Below are 15,812 nucleotides of genomic sequence, written 5' to 3' on the forward strand. Positions count from 1 at the left end.
TGTACAACAAAAAAATTTATTTTAGGCAAAAGTTCATAAAATTAGATCCAATTTTTCCGGTTTTAAAGCTTTCAACTTCTTCTTCGTTTCATCGCCCAATCCTTCATTTCCAGACAAGTTCAGCTTTATCAGCGCCGGTAAAGATGAGTAGAACAAATCCACGTCGATTTCTAAAAATTTTCAATTTTCTGTTTTATTCTGTTTCAACAAACCTTCAAGTTGATTACCGTTGAGATCCAAGTAGATCAAATTTTTCAGCTGTAAAAATGGCTCCGGAAACTTTGAAATCTTGTTCTTCGCAGCGTTTAACCCTTTCAAACTTGTCCACGTGGCAACTTCTTCGGGAATTTCAGAGATTTCATTGTTAGCCATATTTAGGACTGAAATGTTTCAGAATTTTGCTTAAATGATAAATTTTAAACTTACTAGTGGCAGTTGGAAATTTGATCACAAATTTTTTGGGGAATTTTTTGAAGCCGTTATCTTGAATACTAACCTGAAACTGAACATTTTTAGGAATAGGTTTTTTAGAACGTACTTTTGTGATTTCGTATCCCTTAATTAACATGTACACCGCGTCAGCCATGTACATTAACTGGCAAGATGAAAGGTCTGAAAACAATATGTTATTTGGAATTTCGGTGAGAATTGTTCAAAATATTAAATAGTTTTCGTAAAACTTTACTCTGCTTCTAAAAAACGGTCTGCTTTGTGTGCGCCTACCATGTAGGCACACAGATGCCTACAATGTGTCCTACGCCTTCATTGCGACTACAGAAAACAGTCTAAGCTCACCCAAAAACCCGGATTCTTTTGCAGCTTCACATCGTTCGACTACTTGAGTCACTCCTTTGCCGGCTGACATTACAATTGACATTTTTACAGATTAATAGAACTTGGGCAGGGAATAAGTTTTAAAAATAAATGGAGTAATATAAATGACCCAAAGATTTCAAGGTTTCAAAAGACAGAAAGAATGGGAGAATGAGATACGCAGGGAGTTGAACACTTTACAAATATCGTCTTTGAGTTTCTCTCGGCAGGAAGAAGGAGGAGGATTAGCTATTGATTTAGTGGGAGAAATGAAGGATCAATGATCTCAGGAGTTACGAACTGTGAAATATGTAAGTATAAATGCTTTTTCCAAAGTCCCAAAAAGCAGACGCAGACGAAAAATAGAGTGGTTCATCGCGAAACTAAATCGATGTCGGCGGCGAATTATTTAATAATAATTTCATGTGAAAATTTAGGTAGATTTTAGTCCTGGAAATACATTAGAAAAAACGTCATGTGGATGATATTCACAATACTTTATTGCATTTATTTCTTTGAACAATTAAAAAATAAACTAAAGCCAGTAATTTTATGCCAAATACTCATAGACATTGTGTTCGTTTTCTGATCGACGTATGTACAACTGCTCAATCAGGATTTCAATGCATATCTTGATCATTTGCACATTTGGCGTAAACCGGCTTTTCAATTGACTAATTATCTGAAAAAAATTAAAGTTACCAAGCTCTTGAAACCCGTGTTTTTAAATTGTGTTTTGCCACTAATTCAGTTGCGGAAAATTTTTAATAAAAGTTCAGTGATAAAACTATACAAAAGAGCAACTATTTGGATTATTTTAAACTATTGAAAAACAAAATTACTTATATTGTTAGCCTCTTACCTCATTAATGAGCAATGTGTGGGTGAGACTTTTCCGTGTCTTCATGATTCTTACGATGCATGCCTGCAAGTTAATTGCCATGTTTTTTTTTAAACATATCCTTGCTTGCAAATAATTTCATAGTCTCGATTAAAAAAAATACCTTGATCTCATACTTCCTATCGCTTTCAACTGTATTTTGAACCGCATCTGTCTCACGATCTGCTGTTGCTTTTTTAATTGCCGTTGTCAAATCCACTCGCACTTTTTTGTTCGCATACTTCGTATTCAAACTCACTACGGCATCAGGTGGATATCCATCTTTTTCGTTGCCTTTGTCAACTACTAGCACTGGATCAATAACCGGATTAAGAGATCCTACGATAGCCGAAGTTGACTTTGCAGTCATTTCAATAGCTTTGGAAATTTGTTCAATTGTGAACGAGTCCTGCTCATTGAAAAGATAGAGCGTGCAGAGTTGGCTTGCTGTAACCTGGAAAATTCTAACTTTTAATAAGTTAAGATTTCAAAAAGCAGTTTGGCTTCTTCTTCTGCTTCTGCTTCAGGCTGACTTCTGATTTTAAAATTTTTAATAAAATGTTATCTGATAAAAATAATAAGTTTGAATAACTATAGATAAACTCACAATAAATACATATTTCTTTTCGAAAGCTTTAGAGTTAACTTCGCCCCGGCATTGTGAGTAAGCCCAGTTCAATCTTCGTCCATTATGACTCGCATTGTAGAATGTATCGAACTCTTTGAGAATTGTCGATAATTCTCGCGGAAGAATAATCTTGATTTGATCTAAACTTGGCCATGCACCAGTTGTTTGAAGAATAACGTTAAAGTCAATCGACTTTTCCGTTTTGATATCTTTGAATTCAGTAGTCAAATCTTTACTAATTTTAGCGTCTTCGACCATTTTCACAAGATTGCGAGTATATTCGAGACCTTCTGTTGCAGTTAGATTTGTAATGAACTTTTCTTCTGCATCATCACTTGCTGAAGAATTATTGATGATTCGTTCACTGAACCAATTTTGATAATACAATTGGAAGACATCCTTTTCGCTGATATACTTGAGCACCGTTAACTGAAAATGGGATTTTTTTACATACGTGGTGTTAGGCTGTCCCATCATGTTTTGATCTATAAAGGGAATTTTTCGTACAGAAAAATGTGATGGAGCAGCGACGTTCAGAGTTGAAAAAAGCAAACTCACTGCTTTATCTAGCGCCGTTTCATCTTGAACCTTGGAATTCTTCTTCAAGAGCTGATCACAATATCTTGCAAGATAGTCTGCAGACCTTGTGCTTCGGTGTTTTTCAGGAGCCAACATAGTCACAGCATTAGCTTCGATAAAGTCCTTAGAAGCTTTGTCGAGAGATTGCATGAAAAGTGCATTTCTATCGAATGCTTTATTTATCAAGTTGAAATAAATCTCGTGAACTTCAAGGAGTTTGGTTATGTATTCCTTTGGTGTAGTTTTTAGTCCACTGTCTTTAGCCAGTCTTTGCAATGTTTCGTGTCCTTCTTTTAAAATTCGCTTTTCGAGATACACCCTGAAACTTCGTTTGTTTAGAATTAGAATGTTTATTTTTCTAAAAATGGTATTCAATTCAATACTTTTGAACAACTCTGAAAATTTCTGAAACTTTTAAAAAAGTTTGCTCAACATTTCTGACAGTTTTAACAAACTTTCCGGAAGTTTCTAGTAGTTTTCCGAAAAATTATTCAGGGATCCCAAGTTGTACGGCAGTACATACATAGTATGGATGAGCAACTCAGAGACAACACTTGCTTCCAAAGTGGTCAACTTGCTCACCTCAAATCCTCGAGTCCATGTGTAACTCTCCTGCACAAACTGTACATTCTCGTCAGGTGCTCATCCTTTCTAGCCTCCAAAAGACGTTCAAACTCGCTATGCAAGAACTTCAACCGATCGGAAATCAAAATAGATTCGCATGAGTCAATCAGTAGATCATTTGTAGATGGTCCAAGATATCGTCGACTCCTGTATTCTTCTTGAAACAGTCGATTTTCAACAGTTATCATGTATTCTATAACAGTCTCTTTACTATTCAGCACCTCTTGTTTGTAAAAGAGTTTTGTGGCATCAAGGAACTGGGGTTCAAAGCTAACCTTGTAAATATCAAGTTCCGTCAGACATTCGACAACTGAAGAAATATGTGTGCTATTAATTGTCGATCCACATCTTTCCAAAAGTATCAATTCAAGAATAGCATCGATTGTTTTAACTTTAAAATTATCAAAAAATTCAGCCTTCCAAATGTCTAGAGCCAGTTTGTAAATTTCCACAATTTCTCCATTCTTGTCTTCTACTTTTTTCGAAACAAAATTTCGATTCAAATACTGAAATATACAATTGCAGATTCTTGTAGAAAATTTGAAGTTGTCCCATTCGATGGTGCATTTTCCGAGTAGTTCATCACCAGAACACGCTGATATTCTGTCTCGAATTGCAATCACATATGTCCTGATATAGTTTTCAAGTTGTTTGTAGAGAAATTCACTTGCAAATTCTGGCGAATTATTATTTGAATTGGCAAGTGTTGTTGTTGTGCAAATATTATAGACAGCACTGGAATTTGTAATGATGAAGGAAGGGTGTGCGGCAATTGCCGTTCGGCAATCGAATAATTGCCGGAATTGCCGATTGCCGGAAATCAAAATTGCCGGGAATATAAATTTGAAACTTTTTTTAGATTTAGGAGCCTGAACATGGCATTTTAATGAACAATTTTCAATTTTCAAGCTCAAAATGATTTATCGTTTTCCTTTAAAAAAAATTACTAGCCGAGTACTAAAAAACAATGTGAAATTATTTCAATTTCCGAAATATAATTAGGATTGAAAATTGCAGCAATTTTGGCAATTGCCGGAAATTTCCAAACCCGGCACTTGCCGGAATTGCCGATTGCCGAAAATGCCCGGCAGTCGGCAATTTCGGCAAGTTTGCCGAAAATTTTCAAAACCGGCATTTGCCGAAATTGTCGATTGCCGGAAATTTCCGAGTGCCGCGCACCCCTGGTTGAAGGTTTTTAATTTGTATTGTAGTGACATTTTAAAAAAGCCAAAAAATAACTTGTTTGAGTTTTGTGACAGTTAGCCGGTTTGCCGAAAATCATAAAAAAAACTCTCTCATTTTACCAAATAATTTTTCTGCAATTTTTAAATTTTTTTCAATTTGCAAAAGAAAAAGTTGAAAGGCCTGATTTCCATTTTATTTCCCGAGCAAATGAATAAACTAATTTTGACTTTTTTTTCTGTCTCTATGCTCAATTTTCCGAAATTTTTCAACCAAAAAAGAAAATTTATAACCGATGTTTAGGCAAATTTTAGATGATCAGCAAAAAAATTCCACATAAGATGAAAAAGTAAGGTTAAATATATTTTTTTAATTTCATATATATATATCAGAAAACTAAAAACAAGCAAAATTTCAAAACTAACGCAGACTTACTCATAAAGCATCATATAGTACTTCTTCGACATATGCTCTCTTCGATACAGCAAATTTAAACCATCTTGCAATGTTCCCCACACTGCTTCGATGCTCATTTTCAGGTAATTGTAGCTGAAAATAATAATAATAACGTTTCTTTTTAAAGAAGGAAAAGTTTAAAATGCAGAAAGCGCGGACAGAAACTGAAGAGAGAATGTGAAAAGGTGGTAGACTGTTGCGTAAGAGAATTAGAGAAAAAAGTAATGTTAGCAAGAATTTCGAAATGATCCATTTTTTCTCAGATGCTATGGTACTTGAAATGATGTGTGTTCGGTGAAAGATTGATTAAAGACAGTGAAACTCTTTGATGAATGTTGAACTTGATTTAGAACATTAGATAAGATTATAAGTTAAATATTTGTTCAGTTATTAAGTTTTTATTATTTGAGTGTAAGGTCATACTATTAACAATGTGGAAACCTTACATGCTACCAATTTACGGTGTCTTACTAGTTTGAAAAATAGGAGCATGGTTTAAAAAAGTGCCTCCGAAAAATTGAGGAATGAAAATATAAGAGAAGAAGCATCATAACTTCTTGATAATGCCAAATGCCCTAAATACCGCCCCAGCACATTAACTAAACGGCTTTTTCGAAATTTTTCAATGTTGTTGAATTCTTTCGAGATTTACCTTTTGAACTGGGAAAACTCATACATATGTATACGTATTCATTCACGCTACAAACTTAAGAACTTTTTTCAAAAACCCGAAATTATTTCTTAAACTGAGAAGATGTGTTGAAATAGGTGTAACCGACGGCAAGTAGTGATACAAATGAAATTTCATGAAATAAGTTCCTTATCATACGGTGATGACTCATGAGAGGCAGAGAATGAGGAAAAGTTGGAGAGCAAACAGATATGTGTAGTTTGGATCAACAGTTCGGTGTACACATTGTGGTAGCACATGGAGAGCAACTTTGGCTTTTAAATTACATTAAGATAACTTGCATTTTTTGCAAAATTGCAAAATTGGAATGTTCTCTCACAAGGGAATGGTTTGCAGAGGGTTTAGAATTTTCAAACTAATTCAGTGCCATTCGATAGCTGATATTATGAACTTCTCGAACGTAAAGGACCGTTTTTGCCGCGGACATCTAGAACTCGAGATATTTGCGTCTAAAATTTACTACTGATTCCAGTTGATTTTCAGTCTTAAAGATTAAGGCTAGCCTCCAAATGCCGAGCAAGTAGCAAAAATTTAATTGAAGTTATGAAAACATAAGTTGAGTAATTATGTAGAAAAAATTTTCATTACAGGATTTAATATGCACATCCATCTGTCGCACATATCTGAGAGTCTGAAAATGATTCTAGATAGACTCAAGTGAAAATATTTATTCAATTCAAACTTCAAAAGTAACTCAAAACAGAGGAACGACTTATTAATATGCTTAGGGGAAAGATCGTGCAAAAATCGAGAAAGAAAGCTACACAAAATTAATGATTTAAAGTTTATTTCTTCTCGGTCATCTGCTTTTGGGTCAGTTTGTAGTAGGCACCCTTCTCAGACATCAACTGTGTGTGGGTTCCTGTAAAAATAACAAGATTAGGGATAGGAAGGCTCTTTGAAAGTCTGCTTACCTTTTTCAATAATAGTACCATTGCTCACGACAGCAATACAATCTGCATTCATCACTGTGTTCAAACGATGAGCAATCACAATACAGGTTCTTCCCTCTCTCGCACGATCCAGCGCTTCTTGGACAACCTTCTCGGATTCTGTGTCCAGTGCTGACGTAGCTTCGTCCAAGAGTAAGATCTTGGGATTCCTTACCAGGGCGCGTGCAATAGCGATACGTTGTTTTTGACCTCCGGAGAGCTGGGTTCCACGGTCTCCTACACGAGTCTCAAAACCTTCTGGAAGCTCTGCGATGAAATTGTGGATGTTCGCAAGCCTGGCTGCTTCTTCAACTTGAGCCATGGTAACTGAGGAAGCTGAAATTCAATCAATTAATGAAATGATTGTTGTATAAATGATAACTCACGATCCAAGCCATAGATAATATTCTCTGCAATTGAGCAATCAAACAGTGTTGGCTCCTGGGATACAATTGCAATTTGTGATCTTGTGTGCTCAGGGTTCAACGTCTTGATCTCGGAGCCATCGATAAAGATCTCACCGCCAAGGGTGTCGTAGAATCTCTCAAGAAGCGCTACGACGGTAGACTTTCCACATCCTGATGGTCCGACGAGAGCGAGAGTTTGTCCGGGCTCCACTGAGAAGCTGAGACCCTTCAGGATCTCGATTTCTGGGCGTTCTGGGTAAGCGAATCGGACATTCTTGAAAATGACTTTCCCGTAGAGTTTCTGAAAATGTACATTTTATTATAGTTAAACTCCTATTCAAAACTGTTACCTTCTTCTCCCCGGCCAACGACAAACTATCAATTTTCGAAATCTTCCGTAGCATCCCGAAGATAATACCACCAGCAAACGTGGCTTTCGCATATTCTGGGAAATATGAAGTGGCGAATCCGAGGGTAGACGTGGAAATCGTGATGGCATACATGACACGAAGCACACGCATTGGTTGCATAGTTGGTGGGTCGGTGATGATCAGGGCGAGACCCATACGATAGGCACATGTGTTGAGAAGGTACAGGACGGATGAGGCACATCTAGAATATAGGAAGTGTTCGAATTTGGAAATTTCATTTAAATATCCGATACCAATGTCTGGTCAAAGTTTGTCAGGTTTAAGAATAGGCGGTCGAAAATTGGCCAAATATATATTACAGTTACATTAAGAGCTGTATTTCTTTCAAAAAACTAACCCATATGAGAGTCCTTGTATAAACGCCTCCTTGATAGCCTCCTTATGTGGAATGTCCAATTTCTCGCAAAAGTTCTCGTAGAAAGTGTCTTCTCTTGCCAACGCCTGCACGGTTCTTACATTCTCAATTGCTTCAATTGCAATTTTTCCCGAATCAGCGAATTCTGAAGCGCTTTTCACATTCTTTCCGGTGAATCTACGTCCACGAAGGTATTGTCCAAACGCAACGATTGGAAGGATGGCGATGATCAGAAGAGCCATTTGCCAACCGTAGAAGAAGGCCAATCCGATACCAGCAACCATTGAGACAAGTGTTGTGATGACTGTGGAGAAGCGGAAATCAATGGCAGTTCTTAGATTGGGAACATCAGTTGCAAGTCTAGTACTGATCTTTCCCGATGCGTTCTGTGGTGAATCGAAGAATCCAATGTGTTGTGACAGAACATTTCTGAACAACTTGTTGCGAAGATCTCGGGTCAACGATTCGGAGGCGATTCCCATGAAGAAAGTCATCAAGAATGAGCAGATTCCTTGAGCAGCTGCCAGAACAAGGAACATAAGAGCCCAGAAGTGTCCTTGACTGAGAAAATCGGCAGGGTTACCTGCGAAAACGTTCATGAATGAGGTGAAGAAGACAGAGTAGGTTGGGTAGATGAATCCTCCGATTGTGGCTGAAAAATATATTTCTGTTAATGTTTTTTTTTAAATAAATTCAGTTTTTACGATTGACATGATAAGAGAATAAGACAATAAATAATAAAAATAATACCTGTAGACATTCCAATAAACAGGGAAAGAGCATGTGGCCTGGCGTGATACAAAATCTCGAATAGATTAGTTTTCTGAGCATTATTCTCTTCAAGCTCTTGCTTCAGCCGGGATAAAGCATCTTTTCCAATTCTCTCCTCCTTCTCATCAATTACAGGACCATTTGTGATTGATCCAATCGTGGAACTTCTCACTCGATTCATAATATCATCCATCTCAGAAGCTTGACGGGAAAGTCCTTCATGTTCGCTGGTCTGGCGGGCGACGCTGTTCTCGCGAGAGAATTTTCCTGCAAGAAATAATTACGTTTTGAATAATTATCTGCTCAGATTTGTATTTTTAACTCTAATATGATTGCTATTATTTCAGCCAGAGGCTTTGGGAGTTTATTGTTGGATTCCAAGAAGAGCTCATATCTCTTTTGTCATGAGAGGTATCAAAAAACTTTCAACTGCAAAAGTGATGGTAACAATCCCATCTATGTTTTGTAGTTGACAGCTTTTTGATATCACAGCCCCCGACAAAGATACATGCTTTTAAAGTTGCAATGCTATCTGCAACAGCATACATGGTGCATCATTCCTTCTCTATGTTTTTCTAACAATTCACGGATTCCTAATATTTTTGTGAGCTTTTTAAATTTATTTTTCAATAAATAGTTATATTTTCTTTTCAAGCACCCGTTTGCTAAAGTTTGCTAAAGTCACGCGCCATCACACTGCGACACACTCTTTTTCTCTGCTTCACTGCGCCCTCTCCCTTCGGCGCTACTCTCCACTTTTCATTTTTTATGTCTAAGCCTTGCGCCCATGGTTAAAATGCCGCCCGGTTAGCTCAGTCGGTAGAGCACCAGACTCTTAATCTGGTTGTCGCGGGTTCGAGCCCCGCATTGGGCTTATCTTTTTGCGGTTTTTTGCAGTTTTTTCTTCCCGTACCTTCTGCGGCAGAGTCAACGGCGTCTGTGAAGGTTTGAGCTGTCACCAGATCATAGTAGAGTCCTTGCTGAGCCATCAAAGCTCTGTGATCTCCAACCTCGACGACTTGTCCATTTTTGCAAGAAATGATAAGATCAGCGTTACGAATAGTTGATAAACGATGGGCAATGATAATTGTGGTACGTCCTTTTGCGGCTTTGTCCAATGCCTGTTGCACAATTCCCTCGGATTCAGCGTCCAGTGCTGACGTGGCTTCGTCCAATAGAAGGATTTTCGGGTTTCTGACGAGAGCACGAGCAATAGCGATACGTTGTTTCTGGCCTCCGGAGAGCTGGGTTCCACGATCTCCGACAAGAGTATTATATCCGTTTGGTAGAGTTTTGATGAACTTTTCTGCGTTGGCCATCTTACATGCAGCAACCATTTCCTCACGTGTTATGCCTTCTTTTCCGAGCTGAAAGATACAGTTGGTTGGAAATTTGTACTGGTCAAGAAAGGACGAAAAACGGATATTGCAAAATTTAAAGTAGAACTATGTACAGGTTTTTTAAAAAACCTTTTTGACAATTTTTAGGTTAGCAGGCAATGCCAGTCGTTCACTGAGAATCTAACACAGTAGGAGCGTAGCAACAAGCAAGAATTTCGGAACGGAAGAGTTTCTTAAAGTTATTTTTGAGAAAATTTTGCAACTGGGAATTTTTTTTTAAAACTCTTTTTTCAAGAAAAATACTCACACTAATATTCTCCTCGATCGTACAATTGAACAACGCTGGCTCCTGTGACACGACGGCCACATTTTTTCTCAAAAATTCCAAGTTGATATCCCGAACGTCGACTCCATCAATCGTAATCTTGCCTTTCAAAACATCGTAGTAACGCAACAACAAACTGATAATCGTCGACTTTCCACATCCCGATGATCCGACAAGTGCGACAGTTTGACCTGCATTTACACGGAGATTCATTCCACGTAGAATTGGAACATCCGGGCGGGATGGGTACGTGAAATGGACGTTTTCAACAGTGATGTCTCCCTTGATTTTCATATCTTTCCTTCCCGCTTTGCTAGATGAATCGATCACTGGCTTCTGAAATAATTAAGAGGTTAGGCACTTTTTTTGCAAGGTTTTAAAATAAATTTTATCCAATTTTCAACTGAAAGGATATAGGTTTTTCGGAAAATTTAGATTGCATTTCTTTTAAAACTTACTCTATCCAAAACTTCATAGATACCAGACGCGGCTCCCTGAGCTGTACCAAGAACAGCTAATTGAGGTCCAGCAAGACCTAAAGCCATTGATCCCATCATAACTGAGGAGAAGGTCTGAAAGATTCGAATATTTGATAATCAAAGCGGAAGGCTTTTTCACAACTACGGGGCTATCTACGTACCGTAAGCATATCTCCAAAGTTAAGACTTCCATCATGTACCCATCCGACACCAATATAGAATGCCAACGCAAAAGAGATAAAGTTTGAAGCCTGCATTGCACCGAACGAGATTCCTAAGAATAATCCTTTCAAGACTCCAGCTTTCTTTGCTTCTTCAACAGCAGTCGAATATCTTTCTAGCTCATATCTCAATCCATTTAATGACACAACTGTTCGAATACTCGATATTGTTTCTTCGACAACTTTTCCGGCTTTCGCATATCTTAAAGTTTCTCGAATTGCGAACGTTGACATTGATTTTGCGATTGCAAAACCGCAGAGGGCTTGAATTGGAGTGACTGCTAACATGACAAGAGTGAGCTGCCAACTGTGAGTGAAAGCAACAATGAATCCAGTGATGAACTGACTCAGGTATTGGAATGCCATTCCGATTTTGTCTCCAGTTCCTTCTTTTACTCTTTCCAGATTGCTGCAAATTTGAATATTTAGAATATAGCTATCACCGGTATATAAGTTTCCAAACAAATTGATAAAAAACTAACTCGAAAAGTTTCGTGGCAAGAGTTCCCGAATGGTTGGTGTCAAACCATGAAATCTCCTGTCTCAGAATCGATTTCACAAATTCTCGTCGCAATCGATTATTCATTTGCTCTGCCACGTATAGATAACAGGTTACTGTAATCTGACCGGCTGCCCACATTCCGACAGTCATTGCAGCATAACTCCACACCACATTCATCACATCGTGTTCGAAATCAGTTTTTGTGTAGTTTTGACCCGTTGGTAGAACTGGAATTATTTCTTGAAGCTATGCTTTTTGGATTTTTTTTTGGGAATGCTCCCTTGTAGATAAAAATTGTTGTCAATTGACATTATGTACTGCTTGTCGGTTTTCAGAAGGCATGCCAAAAACTCTACTCACATGTGCTTCCATTATTATTAATAACAATTTGCTCATTAATAAATGCCTGTGACACTTTTCCCTGAAGAATTGACATCAGTGGAAGTCCGGCACCGGTAATAACTGCGACGAGAGTTCCTATGAATAGCAACAGCTTCTCCAATGTCGTTGTGTATCGGTACTGTAATTAGTTTGAGTTATAACTATAGGTCTATAGGCATAGGCATCTGGTGAAGGTGTCTCTTATTCGCCTATTCATCCGTCCTTCCTTTCACACCAGGATTATTTAAAGGCAGGTAGGTAGGCATTTTCGTGATAAACTGCCTATGTTCCTTTCTGATAGTTTTCTTGATTTCTTATCACCAAACTTTAATGGGATGTTTGTGATTTTAGGAATTGCCGAACCGCTTTTGTGATCAATTTGTGACTTTTTTGAACTTTCAGAGTTCTGATCAGTTTTAAAAAATCGTCCCGAAAAATGTTGGGATAGTTTTTTCAGAAAAATAATTTATTGAGAAGTTAAATGTTTATTTTTTAGTGAGATTTGTTTTCAGTTGCCCAAAAAAACTTAAAAAATTTTTTTGTCTATCCCTAAAAACTCTTCAAATTATCAAAGTTCTGCCAAAAACAACAACTTTTGCAGCAATTTTAGATCTCGAAATTAATTTTTCTAAACTGCTTGAAAATTAATTCAGATTTACTTTTTTTAGGTTTAAGTTGTTTTTTGGGTTTATGTGTATCAGCTTTCTATAGAACACTATTAAAATAGTCTTATTTCAAATGAAAAAAATTATTCCAAATTATTTTTTTTTCCTGCTCTAGCAAAATCTTCAAGCTCCGAAAATTGTGCTTTCCGTGCCCTGACAAAGTTGTCAGCTGATAAAAAGTTTATTCCATCCAGCATACTCCTTTCTTTCTTATCATTTTTTTTCACTTTATTTTTTCGGCAAAAAATAGAAAATTGATGCATAAGTGCACATACTTTAAGCTTAAATCATGTGGAGGGTATTTTGCAAAATTTTGTTAAAATTTCAAAAGCTTACCAATTGTGGAATGGAAACCTTATTTACAACCTCTTCTTTGGCATCTCTTGTGATTTTAATTTCGCCATTGGAATCAATGTTGTCACTGCAACAAAAAATATTCAATTTAAAATTTCTTTTTATGAAAAAGTACCTCATGCCTGCCTGCCTAACTACCGCTTATTTCAAAAAGCATAAGTATGCTGTAGTAAGCTGTAGGATGTTCAAAGTTTATTTTATGTTCAAAGTTATGTTCAATTGAAAACAACAAACACTAAAGAGCTTCCATTATAGGTAAGCACTTAGGTAGGCAGGCGGTAGGTATTTTCACGCAAGGTTTTGTGCCTGCATGCCTACCAGATTTATTTAAATTAAGTTTGTGACTATTGTGCCGTTAATTCCGAAAAAATAATGTAGTTTTATCATTTCGCTGTGTCAATCAATTCTATTCACGGCAATGTAAGTTTTAGCATTTTCTGACTTATGTTCAGAAAAATCAAGTTGGAAATGTTTTCTTGATAGTGTCACAAACATCACAAAACTAGCATAATTTTGGCATAATTTTAGTTTTTAAATTGAAATTTAGAAAAATTTAAAAGCCTATTGAAAAATAGGGTACAAAATGGAATCTGTAGAATGAATGCTGGATTGTTTCATGGATTTTGAATTTTAGAAAACGTGAATTGCCAGAAAAATCAATAAAAACCTCAAAATAACCTGCATGCATTCTAGGCGCACTAGGCCTACACACGCGCCTACTATCAATGTACACTTTGAATTTGGAAACTTAAAAAGTAAAACAGGGGAAATCACGCCATAATACTGAAAATAGGCGGTAGGCAATCATGTAGGCAGATAGGTTAGAGCTAGGCACTAAATAATTTGACTTACCCTTCATAGTCCTCGACAGTCTTAATTGCGGTTTTCAGGACATCTTCAGGTGCTAAACTAAATGAGTCTAGTGTCCGAAGACTTTGTCTGAGACTGCCGTTTCGCAGCATATCTGGAATTATTTCAGATTTTTCTCGAAGGACCTTGAGAGTAGTTTGTTTCGAAAATATCCGAAATAAAACAAGAGAGATAAAAAACGCGTTGAAATATGATAATAATCGAAATGAGCTCCACACTTTTATCGACAATTCAGTCGGTGATGTGTTATCAAATTGATCACAGAATTAGAAATTGATAGAGAAAAGGGGAATAATGGGGAGAAAAGCCCTGTGTGTGTGTGTGTGTGACTTGTGATGGACACAATATGAGTTTATAGTTGGAAAATAATGAAGAAACTGATGTTTCTGAACTGATCTTCTATAGAGTTTCCGTCATTTTTTCGAACTTTTTTTATGATAATTTGTCTGGAATGGACGCTGCAATTTTGTATGGACCTGTAAATTCTGTAAATGTTTTGATTTTTTATAAAAAGATTAATAGGTATATATCACAATCAGATCAGTGAAAGTCCATAGTCGAAAATTTTCGGTTCTTCAATGTGTTTCTGTATTTTTCAGGGAATTTTTCTATTCTCAATTTTCTTGAAAATAAAAAATCGAAATAAATTCAACATTTTTTAAAGAATTTATATACTTTAATTAATTTTAATTAATTATTCTGAATGTGTTTGTATCTGGATTGTATTTTTTCTTCTCTCAAACAATAACTTCAATCGTACCAAAAAAAAGATAAATGAATTTTTATTGTTTTGTTGTAATTTATATAAATTGTATTTATCTTATTCACTGAAATTGCAAAAAAAAATTATTTTCTCCCAATTGAAGTATGTGTAATTTATTTTCCACTGTTCATTTCATAATAATTTTGTAAAAAAAATTTGGCAATTTACTTTAAAGGTACACCATGTTTCTTTGAGTGAGTCTCGCTTTTTTTCAAAGAAAGAAATGCGAAAATTCTGATACACTTCATAATTCTTTTTTTCAAATTTTGTATTTTTTAATCTCAAAAATGGGCAACATTTTCGAGAAAGAATGTTTTACACCAGGGGTTTGCTGTTCGTTCGGCAAATCTTTTTTTCGACAAATTCGGCAAATCAACAATTTGCCGGTTTGCCGGAAATTTGCATTTTTGGCAAATTGCCGGTTTGCCGAATATCAGATTTGCCGGAAATTTTTTGAGGGATTTATTTATAAGACGGAAACTCTGCCTTTTTGAAATTTTTTCCCGTTTTCTTCTATAATTGATATTTTCATAGAATTTGCTTACTTTTCAAAATAGATGGAGGAACATTTTTTGCTGATTGAAATTCAAATTCTGAAATCTCCAAAAAAAAAATGTGCAAGACCACAATTTTTACCGAAAGATTTCGGCAATTGCCGTTTATCCGGTAAATTCGAAAATCTGAAATTTGCCGGTTTGCCGATTTGCAGGAAATTTTCAATTCCGGTAACTTGCCGTTTTGCCGATTTGCCGGAAAAAACCATTAGCCGCTCACCTCTGTTTTGCACTAACTTTTAAAAAATAATCAAGTTTTCACAAGAAAAATTGCTTTTCAGTGGAAAATTCAAAAATTTCCAAAAAAATTCAAAATCCTAAGTTTTTAGTATTAAAATTTTCGAAAAAAAATAAATGAAGCGCTTTGATAATTTTTTAATTTTACAATTTTTGATAGTTTTCAAAAAAAATGTATTTTGTTGAAAATTCTAATTTGGATTTTTTTTCACTTTTGGTATCTTTAAAAAAAATAATTGTTTGCTCAAAATTCCAAGTGTTTCCAATATCCTATAATTTCCCCAATTCAGCATATTCTATGCTCCTTGTCTTCTGTTTTATTATATTTCCGAAAATCTTCGTACAATTATTTTTTTTTCATAAAATTTGTGA

General features: G+C 36.1%; 3 protein-coding genes and 4 non-coding genes across 9 annotated transcripts; 2 read left to right on the forward strand and 5 right to left on the reverse strand.

Moving 5' to 3' along the window:
• K08E7.8 (Leucine-rich repeat domain-containing protein) lies at nucleotides 1–877 on the reverse strand (the record flags this gene model as incomplete). 2 transcript variants are annotated; one of them, NM_001047504.6, is made up of 5 exons in its annotated part: nucleotides 1–170; nucleotides 213–380; nucleotides 427–496; nucleotides 539–612; nucleotides 796–877. In NM_001047504.6, 5 exons carry the CDS (start codon nucleotides 875–877, stop codon nucleotides 34–36), a joined length of 531 nt encoding a protein of 176 aa, NP_001040969.1. The 2 variants fall into 2 exon arrangements, with proteins under 2 accessions (NP_001040969.1, NP_001040970.1); NM_001047505.3 differs by lacking the exon at nucleotides 796–877 and having other exon boundaries at nucleotides 34–170; nucleotides 539–592.
• A 418-nt stretch (nucleotides 878–1,295) lies between these two features.
• On the reverse strand, nucleotides 1,296–5,262 carry cul-6 (Cullin-6). 2 transcript variants are annotated; one of them, NR_131627.1, is made up of 8 exons: nucleotides 5,142–5,239; nucleotides 3,800–4,259; nucleotides 3,483–3,717; nucleotides 2,880–3,219; nucleotides 2,301–2,750; nucleotides 1,818–2,147; nucleotides 1,676–1,738; nucleotides 1,364–1,495 (listed from the first exon to the last, which is right to left on the reverse strand). NR_131627.1 is itself a non-coding variant. In NM_070011.5 (7 exons), exons 1-7 carry the CDS (start codon nucleotides 5,237–5,239, stop codon nucleotides 1,364–1,366), a joined length of 2,190 nt encoding a protein of 729 aa, NP_502412.1. In that variant the 5' UTR covers nucleotides 5,240–5,262; the 3' UTR covers nucleotides 1,296–1,363. The 2 variants fall into 2 exon arrangements, 1 of the variants encoding a protein (NP_502412.1); NM_070011.5 differs by having other exon boundaries at nucleotides 1,296–1,495; nucleotides 3,483–4,259; nucleotides 5,142–5,262.
• A 1,243-nt stretch (nucleotides 5,263–6,505) lies between these two features.
• Nucleotides 6,506–13,980, reverse strand: pgp-1 (Multidrug resistance protein pgp-1). The gene is made up of 14 exons (NM_070012.7): nucleotides 13,869–13,980; nucleotides 12,999–13,083; nucleotides 11,977–12,136; nucleotides 11,597–11,843; nucleotides 11,055–11,523; nucleotides 10,873–10,986; nucleotides 10,397–10,750; nucleotides 9,663–10,116; nucleotides 8,729–9,016; nucleotides 7,961–8,630; nucleotides 7,543–7,804; nucleotides 7,172–7,493; nucleotides 6,768–7,121; nucleotides 6,506–6,715 (listed from the first exon to the last, which is right to left on the reverse strand). Exons 1-14 carry the CDS (start codon nucleotides 13,976–13,978, stop codon nucleotides 6,639–6,641), a joined length of 3,966 nt encoding a protein of 1,321 aa, NP_502413.1. The 5' UTR covers nucleotides 13,979–13,980; the 3' UTR covers nucleotides 6,506–6,638.
• Nucleotides 9,157–9,237, forward strand: K08E7.13. The gene has a single exon (NR_056841.1). It is a non-coding gene; the product is annotated as an Unclassified non-coding RNA K08E7.13 (non-coding RNA).
• On the reverse strand, nucleotides 9,157–9,237 carry K08E7.11. Its single transcript, NR_056842.1, has one exon. It is a non-coding gene; the product is annotated as an Unclassified non-coding RNA K08E7.11 (non-coding RNA).
• Nucleotides 9,545–9,642, reverse strand: K08E7.12. The gene has a single exon (NR_056843.1). It is a non-coding gene; the product is annotated as an Unclassified non-coding RNA K08E7.12 (non-coding RNA).
• K08E7.t1 lies at nucleotides 9,551–9,623 on the forward strand. The gene has a single exon. It is a non-coding gene; the product is annotated as a tRNA-Lys (tRNA).
• Nucleotides 13,981–15,812: the final 1,832 nt, after the last annotated feature.

Source organism: Caenorhabditis elegans, chromosome IV (assembly GCF_000002985.6).
Source record: "Caenorhabditis elegans chromosome IV".
NCBI lineage: Eukaryota > Metazoa > Nematoda > Chromadorea > Rhabditida > Rhabditidae > Caenorhabditis > Caenorhabditis elegans.